The sequence below is a fragment of the Phaenicophaeus curvirostris genome, chromosome 18 (assembly GCF_032191515.1).
Source record: "Phaenicophaeus curvirostris isolate KB17595 chromosome 18, BPBGC_Pcur_1.0, whole genome shotgun sequence".
Lineage (NCBI taxonomy): Eukaryota > Metazoa > Chordata > Aves > Cuculiformes > Cuculidae > Phaenicophaeus > Phaenicophaeus curvirostris.
The window spans coordinates 16,529,565-16,548,890 of record NC_091409.1 but is presented as its reverse complement, the minus strand read 5'-3'; the positions used below and the strand labels follow the sequence as shown (position 1 = coordinate 16,548,890).

The 19,326-nt window shown below is 56.8% G+C and overlaps 1 protein-coding gene across 5 annotated transcripts in view; it reads right to left on the bottom strand.

Annotated features, from left to right (window-relative positions):
* Positions 1 to 19,326, bottom strand: part of CHD6 (chromodomain helicase DNA binding protein 6) — a 92,012-nt gene that overhangs the window by 35,339 nt on the left and 37,347 nt on the right. For all 5 annotated transcript variants that reach the window (XM_069872178.1, XM_069872176.1, XM_069872179.1 and 2 more), the window contains 6 exons: positions 10,976 to 11,463; positions 6,534 to 6,672; positions 5,936 to 6,085; positions 2,155 to 2,220; positions 1,636 to 1,694; positions 1,183 to 1,300 (listed from right to left, as the gene is read on the bottom strand). In XM_069872178.1, coding sequence (XP_069728279.1) covers positions 1,183 to 1,300; positions 1,636 to 1,694; positions 2,155 to 2,220; positions 5,936 to 6,085; positions 6,534 to 6,672; positions 10,976 to 11,430 — 987 coding nt within the window. In that variant the 5' untranslated portion in view covers positions 11,431 to 11,463. The remainder of the gene's footprint in view (positions 1 to 1,182; positions 1,301 to 1,635; positions 1,695 to 2,154; positions 2,221 to 5,935; positions 6,086 to 6,533; positions 6,673 to 10,975; positions 11,464 to 19,326) is intronic.

Below are 19,326 nucleotides of genomic sequence, written 5' to 3'. Positions count from 1 at the left end.
GCTTTAGTGCAGCCGCATGCTCTGTGCTGCCCTTGCCGGGAGGCAGGAACATCCTCTCCAGCCCACTTGGCCCCAGGGTAGGAAGCCCTGAGCTGTATGCTCCAGCCTACATGCGGCATCCAGAGCTGTGGCTGACACAGTACAGAGCCACACAAAACACCCAAAGCACTTGGAATGACACGTTGTGCTCTGTCTCTGCCTTCCTCTCTCCCCACCTCCAGCTCAGCAGTCACCAGCAGCAACTACCCAGGAGGCATTCAGGAGCACCCAGGCTTTAGACTAGCAGTCCTCAGACAGCCACATTGTCTGGGGCTTGGGAAGGAGGAAAACCAGGCTGCTCCATTCACAGCTCCCCAAGCCCCAGTTACGGACATGAAAGAGCCTTCACTCCTTGCTAAATTGTTAGTGGTACAGTGCATTCCAATACAGACTTCTTGTCTGCATCCTGAGAAAGACCCAAACGAGGCTTGGGAGCAAGAAATGTGACACACACCCCCAGCTTTCCAACTACATCCACGGAGATCTTTGTAGCTGACTGGCCTGATTTACACCTGTAAGGGGCAGTTCGAGGAGATCCAACAACTGTCTCCAGAGCAGCAAGATAAATTACAGAACACCTTTCATATTAAACAAGATTAATCTGCTTATATAGCAGAGCAGGCAGAAGCTGCCCTAAGCCCAAGTATTTATAGCTCATTCTCTCCCACAGCGCCTCTGCTCCACCACAAAAGCACCCACAGCACTGCACTCTGCCCTCCCTCCCACTGAGCAACGTTTCCAGGGCTGGCAGTGCCCGGCAAGTGATATTTGTTACCCTGCCCATACCTCTGCCAATGACACCATGGGTGCTCAGGGCACTGTCAGGGCCTCTTGGCTCCGGTGTCCCTGCCCAATCCCTCTCTTGCATTGTTCAAACTAGCCTGGAAGCTTGAGGTGCCACACTGCTGCCTGGGCATTGTCATGGTGCCAGCGAGGGTGCACAGGCAGGGCTCAGGGCAGCATCAGGGACAGCTGAGCTATGGCAGAACCCTGCCTGGCCACCGCCAGCCCTCAAGTTTGGCCCTGGAGCTGCTCTTGCCTGGGCAGGTAGGTGCCAGAGGCAATCCTCAGCTCCTGGCCAGCTCAGCCACTGCACTGGGCCCAGACGGGCCCAGGTCAGGCACAGACGCACTCGGCTCTTACCTCTGTAAAAATGTGCTTCATCTGAGCCTGCTTGTTGCGGAAGCGCTTTATTTTCTGGGAGATCCTGGGGTCCTTCTCCAGCTCCTCCAGGGTTGCCCACTTACAGTGGAGGTAGGAGCTGCAGAGTTAAAAATCACAAATAAAATGTAACCAAGAGGCTTTGGGCCAGATCCCACCCACCACACAGACTCAGGGGATCTCCCAGTGACCAAGAGAACGCAGTCTATGCCTGGCCATGCAGAACCCTGGACTGGAGGAGGCCACAGCCCAGGTCACAGCCAAGGCTGAGCCCTGCAGTGGCACTCCTGATCTTACCACCAGGGTGGGCCCAGGACAGTGGGACAGGTGTGTAGGGACTGCAGTCAGGATGGAGGGAGGTGGGAGGGCACAGCCCTCACTCTTGCACACACAGGGCCCACTTCTAGAGAACAGAGCACAAAACACTGCACGTACAAGTTCCTGTACTTGACGTAAAACTCCTCCATCTCAAATGCCAGGCCTCCAGGATGAGTCTGAAACCAAGGGAAGGAGAGTTAGTGCCAGTCAGAGCCTGGACAGGACCTGGGCTGCAGGCAGGCAACCCCTGTGCGGCCACAGACTCTGGGCCAGGTGAGGCCCATGACAGCAGGACTCTGGCAAGCTGCCTGCCCTGCAGGCCTGGTGGCCCTGGGGAACACGTTGTGAGACCACCCTTGAGCACGAGGGACTCAAAAACTCCTGGACATCAGCTCATCCTGACTCCTCTCCAGAGGCTCTCTGGTGCCCAGGGCAGAAGAGGCACCACACTGATCCACACCCCAGTGAGGTGCCAGCGCAAGCACGCCCCAGAAGCACTTGCGGAGCGCAGGGACAGAGAATGGCACAGCAGCACTGGCTGCTGCTATGTCTGCTGTCCCTGCTGCACAAGGCAGACAGGTTCCATCTCTCCTCTGCCCAGGGTCCTCCAGCCCCACTGACATCTTTGCTACTTACCTCCTTCTGAACCATCCTGGAGGCAAGGATCTTCTCAATGATATTGGCATCATCCTCAGGAGGTTCCTGGGGACAGGAAAGCAAAACACTGTTTTCCCAGCTCATCCCGTGGCCCTTGGCATCCTCCCAGCACAGAATGGCTGCTGCTCCTCTCCCAGGGCAGGCAGAGCCAGCACAGCAGGAGATGGGAGAGCTGTGATGGGAAATCCTCGCTGGGTGTGAGGATGCAGGTGCTGCCAGCCCAGTTACACTCACCCTCTCCCTATGCTATGTGGGCCAGCAAGACCACGGTAATGTTGTGTTTAGCTGTGCAGGTCCTTCCAGCTGGACTAGGGCAGCCAGCAAGGGTGGCAACCCTCCCAGAAAAGAGGAGGGAGGTTGGGTGCTTCTGCCTCGAGGCTCAAGGAAGGTATATGTCAAAACCCGCCCATCTCCTGCTCCCAGACATTCTCCACGCCAGATCTCTGACTTGCCTTGGCATTTACACAACACTACAGCACAGGATGCCCCAAGGGCCCCAGAAGAGCAGTGAGCAGGGCTGTCGGACTCTGCCACAGGCATCCTCATTGCTCTGCCTGCCCATGGCCACAGCACGCTGGCAGCAGCACCTCAGCCCCACTGCTGTCAATGCAGCTCTTCCTTGAATGAATCACAGAATCATAGAATAACCAGGTTGGAAGAGACCCACTGGATCATCGAGTCCAACCATTCCCACCAATCTCTAAACCATGCCCCCCAGTACCTCATCCACCCGCACCTTAAACACCTCCAGGGAAGGCGAGTCAACCACCTCCCTGGGCAGAGCGTTCCAGTGCCTAATGACCCTTTCAGTGAAGAATCTTTTCCTTACGTGGAGCCTGAACCTCCTCTGGCGGAGCTTGAGGCCATTCCCTCTTGTCCTGTCCCCTGTCCCTTGGGAGAAGAGCCCAGCTCCCTCCTCTCCACAACCTCCTTTCAGGTAGTTGTAGAGAGCAATAAGGTCTCCCCTCAGCCTCCTCTTCTCCAGGCTAAACACCCCCAGCTCTCTCAGCCGCTCCTTGTAAGACCTGCTCTCCAGCCCCCTCACCAGCTTTGTTGCTCTTCTCTGGACTCTCTCCAGAGCCTCAACATCCTTCTTGTGGTGAGGGGCCCAGAACTGAACACAGGATTCGAGCAGCGGTCTCACCAGTGCGGAGTATAGAGAGAGAAGAACCTCCCTGGACCTGCTGGTCACATCGTTTCTGATCCAAGCCAAGATGCCATTGGCCTTCTTGGCCACCTGGGCCACTGCTGGCTCATGTTCAGTCGCTGTCAACCAGCACCCCCAGGTCTTTCTCCTCCAGGCAGCTTTCTAGACAGACTTCTCCTAGCCTGTAGCACTGCATAGGGTTGATTAAAGTGCAGCCTCCTTTCCTCTGCAGGCTTCAACTCTGTCATGAGGAAATGACCCTCTGAGACCACGGAGACCTCCTGCTGCCTTCCCACAGGCTCCCATCCAGCTCCTTCGCAGTGAGCACATGTACTTTGCTGGAGGTGGCCCTAACACCATTCTGCTTCCAGCTCTGAAACCACAGACAGAGGGCAAGTGGGGTGGCTGAGGTTCTCCCAGCTGTGTGCTGTGGCAAGTCCAGTCCCACTGAACAGCAAAGGGTGAGAGAGCCAGGCTTGAGCCAGGCTTGAGCCTGGCTGTGCTGTAGCAGGAGAGGCACAGAAAGAGGAAGGGGAGAGGATAGACTGCAAAAATGTGGAGCTTGCTTGAGTATTACGAATATCAGTTTTGCTCTGGCTGGGAGATGGTATGGCAGCAGGAAGAGGAGCCAAGTGTAGAGCAGAAAGGAGGAGGGCTCTGTTCATCTCCTCCAGACAGAGGCAGAATCTGGTCCAAGGCAAAGCAGCCCAAAGATGTCTCCTTGCAGGGGAAAGCACGGGGCAGGCTGGGCAGGACTGACAGCCAGGGCATCTCACACTGCTCACCCAAAAGCCTCTGGAAAACTCAACACAGTACAGAGGGCTGCAGCAACCCCTCTGTGCCCCAGCCCTCAGCCACCCTCCTGCCTTGGCTACAGAGCGGGGCAGGACACTGGACCCAGCACCGCAACACAGCGAGCAGGGTAACAGCAGCTCTGCCTGGGCCCCTCAGCTGCAGTCCTGTGGCCCAGAGCAACATTGCCCTCTCTGTGGAGCTCTGCCCCACGCCAGGGTAACGTGGCGGAGGGGAACAGGAGGAGATGCTCCTGATGCAGTCACTGTGTGATGCCTGCTTCCCCATGCCTGGGCATCTACTCTGCCACCGCTGGGCTCCACCATGACCCTGGCCACAAAGGGTTTGTGTGAGCATAGGTAGAGGCACGCTGCTGCCATCAGAGCCACTTCCATCACCCTGGTGCTGGGAGCTCCCATACTGACCAGCTGGTTCACACAGGGCCGTGGCTCAACACTGGCAGCCTGCGGGCTGCTGGAGGAGCTCTGCACCGCTCTGGAGAGCAGAACATGGCCAGCAACCAGGAGGGAAAGCTGCAAGTCCAGCCTGGGAAGAGCAGCCCTGAGGCCTCAGTGCTCCTCTGCTGCACTGCCCAGTCAGTCTGGACCCTGGGAGCAGCAAGGGCCAAGCCTGCTTATAGAAGCCCTGCGCAGCCACTCAGCAGAGCCTCGCTGCCATCAGACACCATCCTGAATAACTCAGTCGGAGTAGGACAAATTGAGGTGGGGGCCCAGGGCTAAGAGGAGAGCAGGCTGGCAGCATGGACACTTGCCAAAGGCAACCCATTCCCACCTACTGCTTTGAAAATCTCACTTTGAGTGATCACTGCCAGGGGCCCAACTGAGACACAGCCCCAGGCAGCAGCAGAAGCAACACCGGTGGCACCACTTTCAGAGGGTGTGTGGCAGTGCTTGGGACAGGCAGGGAGCTGGGAGATCGGCAGTGCTCAGGACAGGCAGGGAGCGGGGTGTGTGGCAGCGCTCATGACAGGCAGGTTGTTGTGAGAGCGGCAGCACTTGGGACAGGCAGGGAGCATCAAGCTAGGTCTTATTTACTTATTTAACAACAGAGTTGACTAATACCCACACCAAAGCCTTGTGAAGAGGGGACTAGAGAGGGACATAGGAACGTTCTGAATACAGTTAGTGATCCTTATTAATAGCTGGCAGCTTTGATAGCAACCAGAGAGAGGGAATGAGCTGCAGGATCCAACCCACAGGCCGGCAGGAAGGAGCCGGCCAGCACCCACCAGGAGCCAGCACTGAACCAGTGGGCACAGGAGCAGGGTGGTGAGGCCCGGACTGCAGCGACACTGGGCAGTCCCTGTCACACTACTCTGATCCCTGCCAAGCTGCCCAGCAGATCCACTCGGCTGGCAGGTGTCAGACTGGGCATCTCTGCACTCCCAAGCACTGATGGAGAGCAGCAATGTGGGCAGAAAACAATGACCTGACACTTACAGAGCCCTTGACTGGCAGACCCAAATCAATAGACTTAACCTCATGGTGAAGAGCTCCAGACACAGGAGCAAATTGTGGGCATGGGCAAGGGCAAGGGTCATGCCTTCAGGGACAAGTCCCACTACACGACAGGTCCCAAAGGCCTTGGGCTCCAAGCAGAAGGTGACAGTTGGAGCTGCGTGCCTCTTACCCACCCCTCTGTGCACTCACAGTCCCTGCAAAACCAGCTGGTGCCCTCCCAGATAGACATGCTTACACCCCATTCCTGTGCTGGCATCCCCCACTTCTTCAGAGCTCAGCACTGACACCCTTGGGACACCTGTCGGAGGCCCTATCACCCCAGACCCACACCTAATCCTACCTCTGCCTGCCACGCCAGAGTAGAGGCGGAGAGAGCAGAGGTTCGCCCAGCTCCCAGCACAGCTATTGTCTCGCCATCATCATCCACCACCTTGAAATCCAGGTCCTCATTGTACTTCCTCCTCTTCACTTGCCGTCCCGAGCGGCGTTTCTGCATGTGGGATGAAAAAGGCAAGGAGATGAGCAGACCAGGGACATCCTCTGGGTGCAACTGGGGGAAAGGGCCAGTGCTACCTGATCTCCAGCCCAACTCTGCCCCAGTGGGATGGAGGTGGGGGGAAGAACAGGCAGACCTTGGAGGTCACTGTGGTGTCCATCAAGGCGTGACCCACATGGCCCCATCATTCCCCAAGACCTGAAGCAAGGGAGCATTTAAGACATGCGCAGCCCCTCAGCCCTGCAGGCCAACCTGCCTCCCTGCACTGTACTGGGAAAGGGGAGTTGCCAGGAGACATGGAGGAGCGGAAACTCAAGGCTGAGAGATGTGCAGTGCCCAGAGCTGCAGCATGAAGCCAACTGAGGGCCACCAGCTGACTTCCATTACTCAGAGGCAGCCAGGATTTTCCCTGCTGGCAGCTAGTCAAGGGCTTTGGACATACCTGGCTGTCGGCCGACTCTGCAGACTCCTCTGGGCTCTGCATGGATGGGCTCAGGAAATCCTGATCCAAATCCAAACTGTCCACTGGTATCTCATTTTTCCTCTTCCCTTTCTTCTTCTTCTCCACAGGGGTGTCCTTGCTGCCAAGACAGACTGACAGTTAGACCTTGTCCTCAGGATCCCTAGCAGAGCCAGCAGTCACCCCCGCGGGGCTCTGCTCCCTCTGGATCACCCAGAGGCAGCTTGAGGCTCTTGGGGCCTCCCCAGCTGGTGATGGTGATTAATCACCATCAAATGTTTCTCCATCCAATTTAAGTACACTGAGATGGAAGAGTCCACCTGCCCCAGCCTGGTGTGGGGCAGAAAGAGGCTACCCCCAGGCAGGAGAAAAGCCCCCTGAAGACTGTAGGAGATGGAGTTCAGCTCATGGCCAGCTCTCACTGCTCCTTTGCAATGGGGAGCCCAGATGCATGAAGTCAGAACGTTCTGGCTAGTGGCCTAGGCATGGCGATAAGCCAGGAGGAACCAAGCCAGCCTGGTGCCCCACTCCTCAGACCACAAAGTCTCTACAGCAAAGCTAGGTCCTGCCCCAGAGCACAGCAGCCTCTGCCTCCTCTGTCTGCTGTGTGACCGGGACAGGGACCCACAGCCAGCACAGGGAGGGTGTCCTCACTACCAGCCCCATCAGGCCAGGGCAATGTGGTGCCTGCTCCAAGCAGAGCACTCACACGCGTTCTCTGCTGATAGAATTCGGGAATATAGGTCAGCAGCACCAGAGGCAGCCTATGTCCTAGTAGCCCGGAGACAAACCTGAGAATCTGAGAATCATCGGCCATCTTGCCAGCCACCTCCCGCGTGGGCCACAGAACACGGCCAGAGCCCAATAAAACCTAACAGCAGCAGAGGCAGAAGCTGTTCATGGTTTGTCTTAGAATCATAGAATCCCTAGGTTGGAAAAGAACTTTGAGTTCATGAAGCCCAACCGTACTGTCCACTACTAAATCCTACTCCTGGGCACCTCCTCTACCCGTCTTCTAAATCTCTCCAGGGATGGGGACTCTGACGCCTCCCTAGGCAGCCTCTGCCAGTGCCAGAGAACCCTTTCAGTGATGAAATTTTTCCTGCTGTCCAATCTGAACCTGCCCTGGTGCAACTTGAGGCCATTCTTCTTGTCCTGTCGCCTATTACTTATCACTTTGTGAGCTTATTGTCTTCCCTGAGCCCTTCCAAGTCCCCTCTTGAGATGGCAGCAGAGCTGGCCAGTGCCCTCAGCGAGAATCATACCCTGTGAGGGAGGAGGATGCAGGTCCCAGGCTCCCACTAGTGCGATGGCCACCGTGGTGGTCACCACCACCTCCAAGGGAGGCTGTGTGCTACCCAGCCACTGTCCTCCAGGCTCAACTCACAGAGGTGATTTGGGCCCTGCTCCCATTGAATCCCAGCACCTTCCTGCAATCATAAAACATGTGGAGATGCAGCACAGCCCCATGGCATGGTATGAGGGTCAGAGCCACCTGCCCCCTGTAGCACCCAGCACCCACACAACCTGCCTGCACACGGGGATGTGCCCAGGAAGCACCAGGGTAAGAAACAGCTGCTCCTGATATGCCCATCCATCCTTACCCTATGGAAGGAACACCTTTAAGGGGATGCTTTCACAGAGCTGGTGCCCATTCCAGCGCTGAGCAACATCCCAATCCTCACTCACATCTGTCCTCTACGCAGCCCAGACCCACACAGCAGCAGAGGAATGCGCAGTTTCAAAGCCGTGGCCAGGTTTTACCCCTATTTCGTGAGAAAATTCACTGCTCACCTGGGACCAACAAAACCCTAAGTTAAAAATCTGCTTTTCAGGCCAAAAACACCCTGGTCATGCACTCACGATTCAGTGAGAGGCACTGAAAACATGCTGTGAGCATGGCTCCCAGCTGAGCAGGAACTCCCCAGATATTGATTTGTAAGTCACAATTAACAATGGCTTCATTCAGGAACCAGGCTATGATTAGAAATAATTTATAAGAAATTATGCCACCATTATCTGCCACTTAGAGGGCTCCCAGCAACCATTTAATCCGCATAGTGCTCAACTCACCTGCCGTGTGCCTCTCCAGGCACTCAGCGCCTGCCCCAGGAAGGGGCACAGGGACACACAGCCCTGGTCCCTGCGGAGCTTCCCATGACATCCAGGGGTGCCCGCACCCAGCAGCCACTCCTCCTGCTGGTGTGTTTGCTGGTGGCTGTCCCAGAGGCCGAGGTGACAGCCTGAGAGAAGGGAAGCTGCAAGAAGGACCCACAGGCTGCACTGTCCAAGAACCAGGGTGGACTTAGGTGCTCCTGGAAGGTGCAGGTGAGCAGGAGGAAACACCACGGGCTCATGCCTCAGTGGAAAAGTGCATCAGGAAGGCATTGAACTTTGCAGCACTCCTGGACTCCCACACAAGGTTTCTTATGGCTGGATGATGTCATACGGAGTTATATTAACTGGTCTTTTTTTGCATGAAGTGAACTCTTCAACAGGGCTCCATGCACCAGCCTCTGGCACAGCGAGTGGATCCCCCTCCTGGTGCCCCCACCCCCTTGCAGGAAGGACCAGGTCTCCAGCTCTTGGGGTCCCCACCACAACCCCAGTCCAGGGCAGTGACCTCCCACCAGCTCCCATGGCAGTCGCACTGTCACAGGTTGCATTTAGTGCCCTGGGAAGGTGCTGTCAGAAGCCAAAGACCTGCCAGGGTGGCAAGAAACTCCTGGACAAAGGCCGCAAGTGCCTCCAGGAGCCCAAATCTCCACAGTCTGCTCTTCCCCAGGTTTCCCCTGCTTCAGACTGGTCCCAAGGGTCCCATCTCAGGGACCACCTCCCTGAGCTGCCCACACGGCAGATGTGTTATTAGGAAAAGCTGCTAGCTGCATCCCTTATCCCAGGATTCTCTCCAGTGCCCAATGCTGCATTTACATGGGCTCCATCCTTCCCTTCCTTGCCTCCAGCCCCCCTCCTTCCCTCCCCACCTCCGTCCCTCCGCTGCAGCCCTTCTCGAGGCCTTGTGAAGCCCTTCCCTCAGTCTCCCAGCACTCTGCTCAATCTGTCCATTCTCATCTGATCTGGCTCACTGGCCCACAATGACGCGGGTGCTTGGCTTCCTCAGGTGCACAGCCCCAGGCTCCAGGAGGACCAGAACTGACAACGCTGTGCAGCTCAGGGACCCAGCAGGGGGCACGGTGCCCGGCTCCCACCCTGCTGAGCTCCCTGCTGGCCTGGCATTGGAGCCTTGCTGCCCTACACCTTCTGTTCACCACCAGCCCATGCTGATGGCACCAACGGCCACCCTGGCACCGGCTCCACAGCCCTGGCCAATTTTGGACCCAGCTGCCAGCAAGCTCCAGAGGAGCAGGGCTGTGGAAAAGCCAGGGCTCAGTCACACATGCCCTACAGGCAGCCATGGTGGGAAGCAAATCCCACAGACGCTGGGACTCCCATCCTGGTGACCAATCCCAGGACAGTGCCCTTGAGAATCTCCACCAAACTGGTGCTGCCTAACAAAAAAGGGCTTTGCTGAAAAATTCCCAGCTAGCTCCTGCACTAATCCCGTTTGCAGCAGAAGTATGTTCATTTTATGGATTATTTACAGTTCCCGAGGTGGGTCCAGCTCGAATCAATAGCCCTGCTGTACAGGACTCTCCAAAAACATTTGTTCTTGCCAGTCCATAACAGCAAACCCAATGCTAGTGCTGCTGAGACCTGCTCTGCTAACTGCCCACATTCCCAACTAAAGACAAATCAGAGTGAAAAAAAGCAGAGGTTCTGGACAATCAAGCTGCTAATTAAAAGGCTGAGAAATTACCAGAGCAGTGCTGTGGGGCTGTGCTGTACAAGGGATCCCCACGACTCCCTGTCTACCAGCTTCGGCAGCCAGCACAGCTCTGCAGCTGCAAGGGAGGGACAGGTCCTGCCACCCAGGGGAGGCAGAGCAGACACTATGTGCCCCACCACCCTCCCAAACCTGAGCCCAGGGAGGGTAGGCTGAAAGCCCCTGGGTGTGCGAGGACCTTCACTTCCACAGACAGCCTGGGTCAGGTTCTTCTCAATCTCATAGCCTCTGCCCAGGCCCCAAGACAGGCATGACAGGCCCTCTACCACACCGCTCCTTGCTGTCCCGCTGAGATACCTCCCAAGGTCCCTCAGCACAAAGGCCAGGCCAAGGCAAGGCCCAGACTCTAGTCCTCTTCTGGATCTGGGGGTCTCACAGGGCTTCATCCCCAAAGGGCACCCACCTCTCCTGTCTCTACGTGGCCAGAGAGCTCATCCCGGCTTCCCAGCCAGCACACCAGCCTTCAGCACGTGGACCCGACACAGTGTGGTGGCCCAGCACAGCTCTCCTGGCCAAAGCTGCTGCGAGCCTCCAGCACCATCCACATCAGGTGCCGAGACAATGTCACACTGCCACCCACCTGCTCTTCCTGGTCCTCGCTCTGGGGGCAGGCTCAGAGCTGTTCTTCTTGTCTTTAGGCTCCTTGGGGGTTTTGGGTTCCCGAGGTTTCCGGGGCTTCTTGGTCCCCTCCCTCTGCTTGGGCTCCTTCGGCTTCTTGGGCTCCTTAGCCTTTTTAGGCTCTTTTGGTTCTTTAGGTTCTCTCCTCCTCTTTGGTTTCACCTCCACTGCTGCTTTTTCTCCCGCTTCCTGCTCTCCCAGATCCTTTTTCTTCCGTTTCTTCTTCACACCCGTGCCCCCACCCCCACTGTCCTGCATCCCGTTCTGGGAGCTCGTCCGCTTCGGGGGAGCCGCATCCAGCTCCTGCTCAGGGCACTGGCACTGCCCACCCGTGGCTGTTGCCTGGTGGGGCACTTCCTCCTGCTCCTCACCGCTGCCAAAGGGGTCCTGCGCCTTGCACTCCCAGGCATCCGACATTGGGGAGAGGCTCAGCACTACGAAGCTTGGCGGCTGCGGAGAGAACAGAAAGCTGTCAGGTGAAGGAAATGCCATATGCAGAAAGAGTGGGCGCTCTGGGCAAACCACAGATCCAGTGAGGCTCTCATCACCTGGGTGCAGTGCGAGCAGCCATCCTCAACACACAAGGGACTATGGCCAAGGGCCACCACATGCCGATGCAGGACCAAGGGAGGCACCCCTTCCCTGCCTGGTTGGAGTCTTTTCAGTTCCCACTAGCCCACACAGACCCCGACCGAAGTGGCCGGGCCAGCACAGCCCTGATCCCACCTTCCACACTCCACCCTGCTGAGACCCAGAGAGACCCATGCAGCCAGGCCACCTCCTGCCTGCTGCCCAGAACCAGATACAAAATCTGGAGCAGCAACCCCGGCTCCAAGAGCAGCTCAAGCCAGCAAGGCTGGCAGGGGACAGTGCAAGGAAGGGAACTGCGGGTGACAGTTCATAATGAGGACCAGAAACATCCCTTGCAGAAGCTGCCAGAGCAGGAGAGCAAGGATGCACAAAGGGCCAGGCAGAAGCACGGCTGTGTGAAGCAAGGATGGAGAAGGTAATGCTTCAGGCTTCACTTCAGCTGCTCTGCTGGTCATTTGCCATCCCCAGAGCCTGCTATAGCCAGCCCCTTACACCCCGTAGGCAGCCCCCTGCATCCTCAGCCCCCTGTACCCTCAGCCCCCTGCACCCCAAGCCAGCCCCTGCACACCCAGCCAGCCCTCTGTACCCTCAGCCTCCTGCACCCCCAGATAGCCCCTGCATGCCCAGCCAGCCCCTTCCACCCCAGCCAGCCCCCTGCACCCTCCGCCCCCTGCATGCCCAGAGAGCCCCCTGTACCCTCAGCCCCCTGCACCCTCTCCTCTCCTTGCTCTCTCGTGGTATCACTGAGCCCACCACCGCCCCATGCCTAGGCCGCCTCTGCCCAGGAGTACAAGCTGCTCCTCCAGCCCCACAGCAGGAAAGCAAACCTCACAGCCTTTGTAGTAGATGGCAAACTTTTCACCCACGACCAGACGATCGACTCCCCTTAACGCAACCCCGGGTCATTATCAGACGGTCCTGATGGAGCCGCGGGGCCCTCCCCAGCCTAGCTGGCCACCGCGAGCTGGCAGACTAGCACAGGCCCGAGCCCAGCAGCATGCCTGGGCCTGGGGAGCTGCTCCTGCCAATGGGTGTTTGGTGGTAGCCCCACGGGACATGGCTCGTCCTGCCAGCCTGGAGGTGGCCACAGCTCCAGGGAAGGCAAGTGGCCTAGGAGACGCAGGTAGTGCTCACTCTGGGCCTGGGATGCTGGTTTCTTCATAACCCGCTTTGCTGGTCCTGAGGTGCCAGTGCCACCAGCAGCAATGCCCCAGCCTCGCGGATCTCAGTGCCAAACCCCGAGCTCTTCAGCCACCCCCGAGCTGCAGGAGGGAATGGAAATGGCTACATCCTGTGGGCTGGAGCCCATTCGGGTGGTCTAGGCCACGGCACTTGGATTTCTGGTTGGAAAGCAGTAAAAGCTGTCTGCAAAGAGGAGAGAGTCCAGATGCCCTTGTGGTCGCCTGTGAGTGGAGCTGCCCACATGCGGCCACCTGCAGCACCCTGCCCGCCTGTTCCTGCAGTCCAGGATGGGACAAGCAGCTGTCCCATCACACGGACAAGCCATCAAAGCGCACTCAAGCAATGAGGGGGAACCTAGTCTGGGCTAGGAGAAAATCCGCACTAGAGATGCTGTCGATGAGACCAAAGGCTGAGCAACAGAATCAGTCCCACCTCCGCATTCCTCAGACCTCACAAGCCGGGGATCAGCTGAAACAATTTACTGGATTAACTACAAAGCTCACAGAGCCCCAAGAGCCTGGATCTCCATTTGCTTCTGCCCTGAGCAGCAGCCAAGCGCAGATACCTGACAGAAAGCAAATCTTTAGCATCCTCTCACAGCAAAAGGGTGAACTCCTCCTTCCCAGGAACAGCTTGGAGCTCCTGAGTCTCCAAGGGGCTGCCTGCTTCCAGGTGGATCACCCAACGAGAAACAGGCCTGGACACCGCAATTCTGGTGCTGTCCAAGAGCAGGGGATGTTGCCTCCCCTGATGGAGAGGGGTTCCTCAGCTCACCCACAGAACAAGACCTGGAGTGGGAGCGATGCTGGAGCAGCTCTGTCCTCACAGGCTGTGCCTCCAGGAGCTGAGCCAGGATGGCCAGGCAGGGGGATGTGCGTCCCTCTCATTGTGTGCACCAGCAGTTCCCAGCAAACCAGCATGGAGCAGGAGTGCCAAAACTGGCTCATGATTTCCATCACCTGACACCACCCAAGTGGTCCAACACTCCCCCCTGCCACATCTGCCACCTGCATGTCCAGCCACAGAGCACAGGCAGGTCCCACTCAGTACTGCCTGAGAAGAAGGCAGAAGCCTTAGGCACTAGGGTATGGGATGGGCTGATGGAGCAGTAGGCGAGCAGGGCTCATGCCGTGACCTGCTGTGGACTCTGTCTCAGGCTGGTGGTGTGGCACTTAGGCAAATGGGGAAGGGCATTTCAGAGATGACATCCCTGCCTGCACAAGCCCTGCTGCTACAGAAGCCTAATCCTTTAGAGAAATAACCACAAGCAGTCAGAATGTTTGTAAAAATGCAAGCAATTCTCCTGCTCCTTCTGAATCACCTCTTAGCTGTTGGCAGCCCCTCCAGCCTCCAGGCCAGCCCATCACAGTGCGAATACAGCAATGTTCACCCCATCACAGTGGGAACACAGATGTGCCCAGCCCAGCACACCTCCCAGGCCCCCAGATCCAGCAGTGCCAGCCCTTTGTCACAGGATGCCCTGAGGGCATCAGAGCTCACAGTCAGCTTCCAACCAGGGAGCAGTGCTGGTACCAGTCAGCAGCACTAGTCTCCAGCTCCTAGAGCAGGCTCCACCATGGAAGGGCCATCGAACTGTGGGCCCCAGCAGTTCCTGGCTGGGGCTTGCACAGCCAGTGGGACAGAGGGGCAGGAAAGCAGGCTCCTCCGCACTGACTGCAGGCAAGGTGCTGCCATCCCAGAAAACCTCCTGCACACAAGGCTGCTGGGTTCGTCTCAAGGGGAAAAGGCAGCACACCATGCTCCTATGAGATCCTGTCATCCACACAGGACTGTTCTGTGAGCACAAGCCTGCAATCAGAGCTCAGGGCACTGCTGCGAGCCACTGCTGCGAGGCTCAGTTTATCCTGGCTTCTTGACAACAGGAAAAGCTTCAGAAAGCAGTGCCAGCATTCTCCGTGTTCCCGCGTGGCTTCAAAACACATCGCAGCTGCGGCAGCCCGGCCAGTCCTTTGAGGCAGGAAGAGCACACTGTCCCCATGCAGCAACGCTGGAGCATCAGCTGCTGCTCCTATGCCACAGGGAATCACCCCTCTGCTCCCAGACAGTGTGCAGCTGGAGGGCCCGTGTCACAGCAATGGGGACATGGCACTGCAGGGAGCCCTGCTGCAGCAGCGGAGTGGCCTGGGACACAGGAAGATGCTGAAGGGAGGTGAGCAAGGGGCCGCTATGGAGGGGCATCCGGGCCTGGCTGCCATGCTTTGCTGTGTTTTTTCCCTTTCTCAGGGGTGCCTCCGCATGGCTGCTGCCTGCCCTTACTGTGGCAGAGCAGAGTTGCGAAAGAATTGGATATTAGGAAAAATTTCTTTACCAAAAGATTGGTGAAGCATTGGAACTGGCTGCTCAGGACAGTGGTGGAGTCTCCATCCCTAGAGGTGTTCAAAAACCATGTAGACGTAGTGCTTTGGAACATGGTTTAGTAGGCCCAGTGGTGGTGTGTTGATGGTTGGACTGAATGATCTTAAAAGCCTTTTCCAACCTTAATGATTCTATGAGTCCCCACAGGCTTGGCCACCATGGTCTGCAGCAGCAGCCAGCAGTGACACGTTACCGTGTTCAGACTCCCTTCACAGGGAAGAAACTCATCCAGCTATGGGAGCCTGAACCTGGCAAATGGTAGCCCTGTCCACTTGCTGCAGCAGCCAAGGGCCACTCCAGGCCAGTGCTCTGATCCTGGGGCAGGACAGGCAGCATGCTTGGCCCTCCCATCTGCCCAGGCTGACAGTGGCTCGGGAACTCCATGGCAGGACTGCATCGGGATCATGGCACTTCAGACCGTGCAGACCCAGCTGGAAGCATGGGCGCCAAAGCTAGCAGTGATGTTCAGTACCACAAACTGGTAAGGTATGGGAAAAATCCACTAGTTTTGTTTAAATCGTGGTGCTCTGAGATGTGGCTCCTAGTTATTTCAGTGTGAAGGTACAAAGGAGGGCTTCCTCGTCACCCATTCTATCGCACTGCCTGTTTTGTCGTTCTCCACCACCCCCTTTTCCCTGCAGAGCTCTCCCGGCCCAGCTAAGGTATGGGTGAAGTTCACTCTCCTTGCAGCCCATCTGCCTGCTCCACCCCTGCCCCTCAGACCCATCAGGAGGGAAGCACGCTGCCAGAAAGGAACCACACAGCACCAGCAGGGCTTCTGCTCTGTTCCTTCTCCCTTTTTGAACTGCTGGGACAACTGGCAGGTGGATTCCAAACTCTCTGCCAGCAGTTTACAGCCTCCTCCGGGAGCAGGGAGCCCCGAGTGAAGAAACGCTCAGGGCCGTTTCCTGATATTTGGATCATCTGAAGACTTTTCTACTCTTCAGACTCCGTTTCCATTTTGGCATCTCAGATGCCTGCAGACACCAGCCGGTGGCTTCTCCCTGTGACAAGTTGTAAAAGCAGAGGCATTTTTCCTGTGCTTTGCTTCCTGCTCTTCAGCCAGTCACAACTTCTCATAAAGACCTTTTATGAGGACAATGCTGAACTGCTTTAACAGCATCCAGTAAGAAATGTTCCCAGCAGTTGTTCAGGAGCCCATGAGCACTGCACCAGACAGACCAATCTCATGCCCACAATCACAGAATCATTAAGACTGAAGATCTCTAGGCTTATCCAGCCCAACCCCACTGTACCTGCTAAACCATGTTCCCACATGCCTCAGCCACATGGTTTTTGAAGCCCTCCACGGAAGGAGATTCCACCACTGCCGTGGGCAGCCTCTGCCAGGGCTTCACCACTCTGTCAGTAAAGACATTTTCCCCAATATCCAGTCTAAACCTCCCGGGCATGACTTGAGGCCATTTCCTCTCATCCTGTCACTTGTCACTTGGGAGCAGAGCCCAGAACCCATATCACCACAACCTCCTTTCCAGAAGCTGCAGAGAGTGATGAGGTCTTCTCCAGACTAAACAGCCCCAGGACCCTCAGACACTCCCCAGCTCCTCTCTCCTTCTCCAGACACGCTCCAGCCCCTCAATGTCTTTCCTGTAGTGAGGGGCCCAAAACTGAACCCACGATTTGAGGTGCAGCCTCATCAGCCCCAAGCATAGCGGGACAATCCCTTCTCTGCTCCTGCTGGCCATCCCATGGCTGACCCAAGCCAGGACACTGCTGGCCTTCTTGGCCACCTGGGCACACTGCAGCTATTCTTAAAATCCCCGGTGGATTGTGTCGACTAACTTTGCTTTACAAAGGCCACGCTGACTATTCACAAGTGCAGCATTTTCATAGATCTTAGGAAGAAATGTTTTGCTGTGAGGGTGGGGAGGCCCTGGCCCAGGTTGCCCAGAGCAGTGGTGGCTGCCCCATCCCTGGAGGGGTTCCAGGCCAGGCTGGATGGGGCTTGGAGCAACCTGGTGCACTGGGAGGTCTCCCTGCCCATGGCAGGGGGTTGGAATTGGATGGGTTTTAAGGTCCCTTTCAACACAAACTATTGGATGATGTGCACTGCCTTACCTGCCTGTCCAACACAGAGGATTGCCTGTATGGGGGAGTCTTGAAGAGGGGAAGAAGCAAACACGACCTCTTTCAGGTTCTGGCAGGCAATGCCCTCCTCGGAATCAAACAGCTTCCCTATGCCTGGTACACCTTTATCCTTAGAGCTGTGCCTCGGCACTACCTCTCAACTGGCACTTTTTGGTGATGATTGTAACATTTTACATTTTCAGCATATACTTTTATGTAAGGTTTGTACATTTTTTTTTATTCCCAGAGGAATCCTCTATCAATTACACTTCATACAGTAAAGGAAGTCCCTCAGCAGCAGCTGGAGCACAAAGCCCTGTCCCATGTGTCAAACTCCTGTCAGAGAGAAGGTCAGGGGAAAAAAAACAACATTTGAAATCTCCCCAGGGAGCTGCGAAGGCTAACGGAGAGCATCAATAATTGCCTGAACCCATCAAAGGGCAAAGCCAAGGATAGGGTGGGCCTTAATGCTGTGTTTCCTTCACTTAATTGTTTCATTTCATCTATAGTCCAAATTGGACTCGACTTTCAGCACTTAGGGGAAAAGAGCGACTGGAGATGGGAGGCAAAGTGACTCCTGATCCTGCTCCTCCAAGGGCTCCCTCCCCTCTCCCAAACTGAGCCTGCGAGATGCATCAGCCATCTCGGCCCAGGAGAGCATGCAGGACCTGGACCCCCTCCAGAGCTGGGTCTACAGGTACATGAAGGATCAGTACAAAAAATTCCCCTGGCACATGTGCAGGGAACTCAAGAGCACAGGAGTTCAGCAACGTTTTCCCCACACCTGCCCAGGGCGCGCACCAGCCCCAGCGCCAGCAGGACTGCCTGCGGCTGAGCCAGGTTCAGATCCTCACCTGCACCAAGTGCTGCTAAGAGAATGGAGGAGAGAAACGAGACAGGACAGCAACAACAAAGAGAAGGTGGGGAGGGGACTGGGGACAGGGAAAGGGCAGCTGGGCCAGAAGGTCAGAAAGATCCTAGAAAGTTAGGGAATGAGAGTCCCAAGGAGAAAGGGAGACTGGAGAACGGCTGGCAGCTTTGGGTGAGGACAAGAGAAAACAGGGCCCAAGCACATGGAAGAGGTTCAGTAAAAAGGGTCAGGCCTGTCTGGCTGGGGCCAGCACCTTGTGCCCAGCCAGGAGGGAACCATCACACACCCAGAGCCCTGTTCCCTTCACAGCCTGTGAGATCACATCATTATCCCTGCCTCCAGTGCTCCTACTGGGTGGCCCAGCACCATCTTCTGCCCCGTAAAGGTGTAATCTATTATTCAGCTGATGCTTTTGCCATGGGATCTCTGGAAAGGTGAGAGCAGAGAGCAGCTCCTGGGGACTTGAAAGGCAAAAGTCAGAGGCCAGTACTGCTGGGAGACACAGTGGGGGTGAAGCAGACATCACACCAGCACTGCTGGGTGTCAGAGCCTCCTCACCAGCCACCATCACTCTCAATCCACCCCTATGCCCTGCAGCACCACACGACATTGGGGGTGGGAATGGGAAAGGAGCCACAGTCCAATGTCCACTCCACTGCCCACCCTGCCCTGAGCCCTGCAGGCTTTCCCCCCAGGAGCACAGCATTCCCAGCACACCAAGCTCTGCTGCAGCCTGAGGGCCTGAACCACAGCTCTGTCCTGTGAGGTCACGGCTTGAGCCCTTCCCATGCTCATGGCCAAGAGCAAAGCCAGCTCCCTGGCTGCTGGGCTCAGCCAAAATCCACACAACACCTCCTGCTGGGCAGCGTGACCAGAGCCAGCAGCAGTGACACTCGCACCAAGCGCCAGTGCGATTCAGGCCCAGCCATGCCTCCCTGCAACCCCAGGAGAAGCAGGACGTCTCTGCAGAACCCCTGCCTTCAGGGCCAGGGCACAGCTCAAACCCTGCAGGGATCTGTCCTGTATGTGGAGTGTCCAGAGCGACACAGGGCTCACTAAAGTGTTCTGCTCTGCAGATGGGGGCCAATGCCTGCGGGCTGCCTGGCACCCCACTGCTTGGCTTTCCCCTGGGACACTGACCAGAGCCACTGGCCAGGCTGTTGCCATGCCAGCAGCCCCAGCTGGGCACCATCACACAGTCCTGT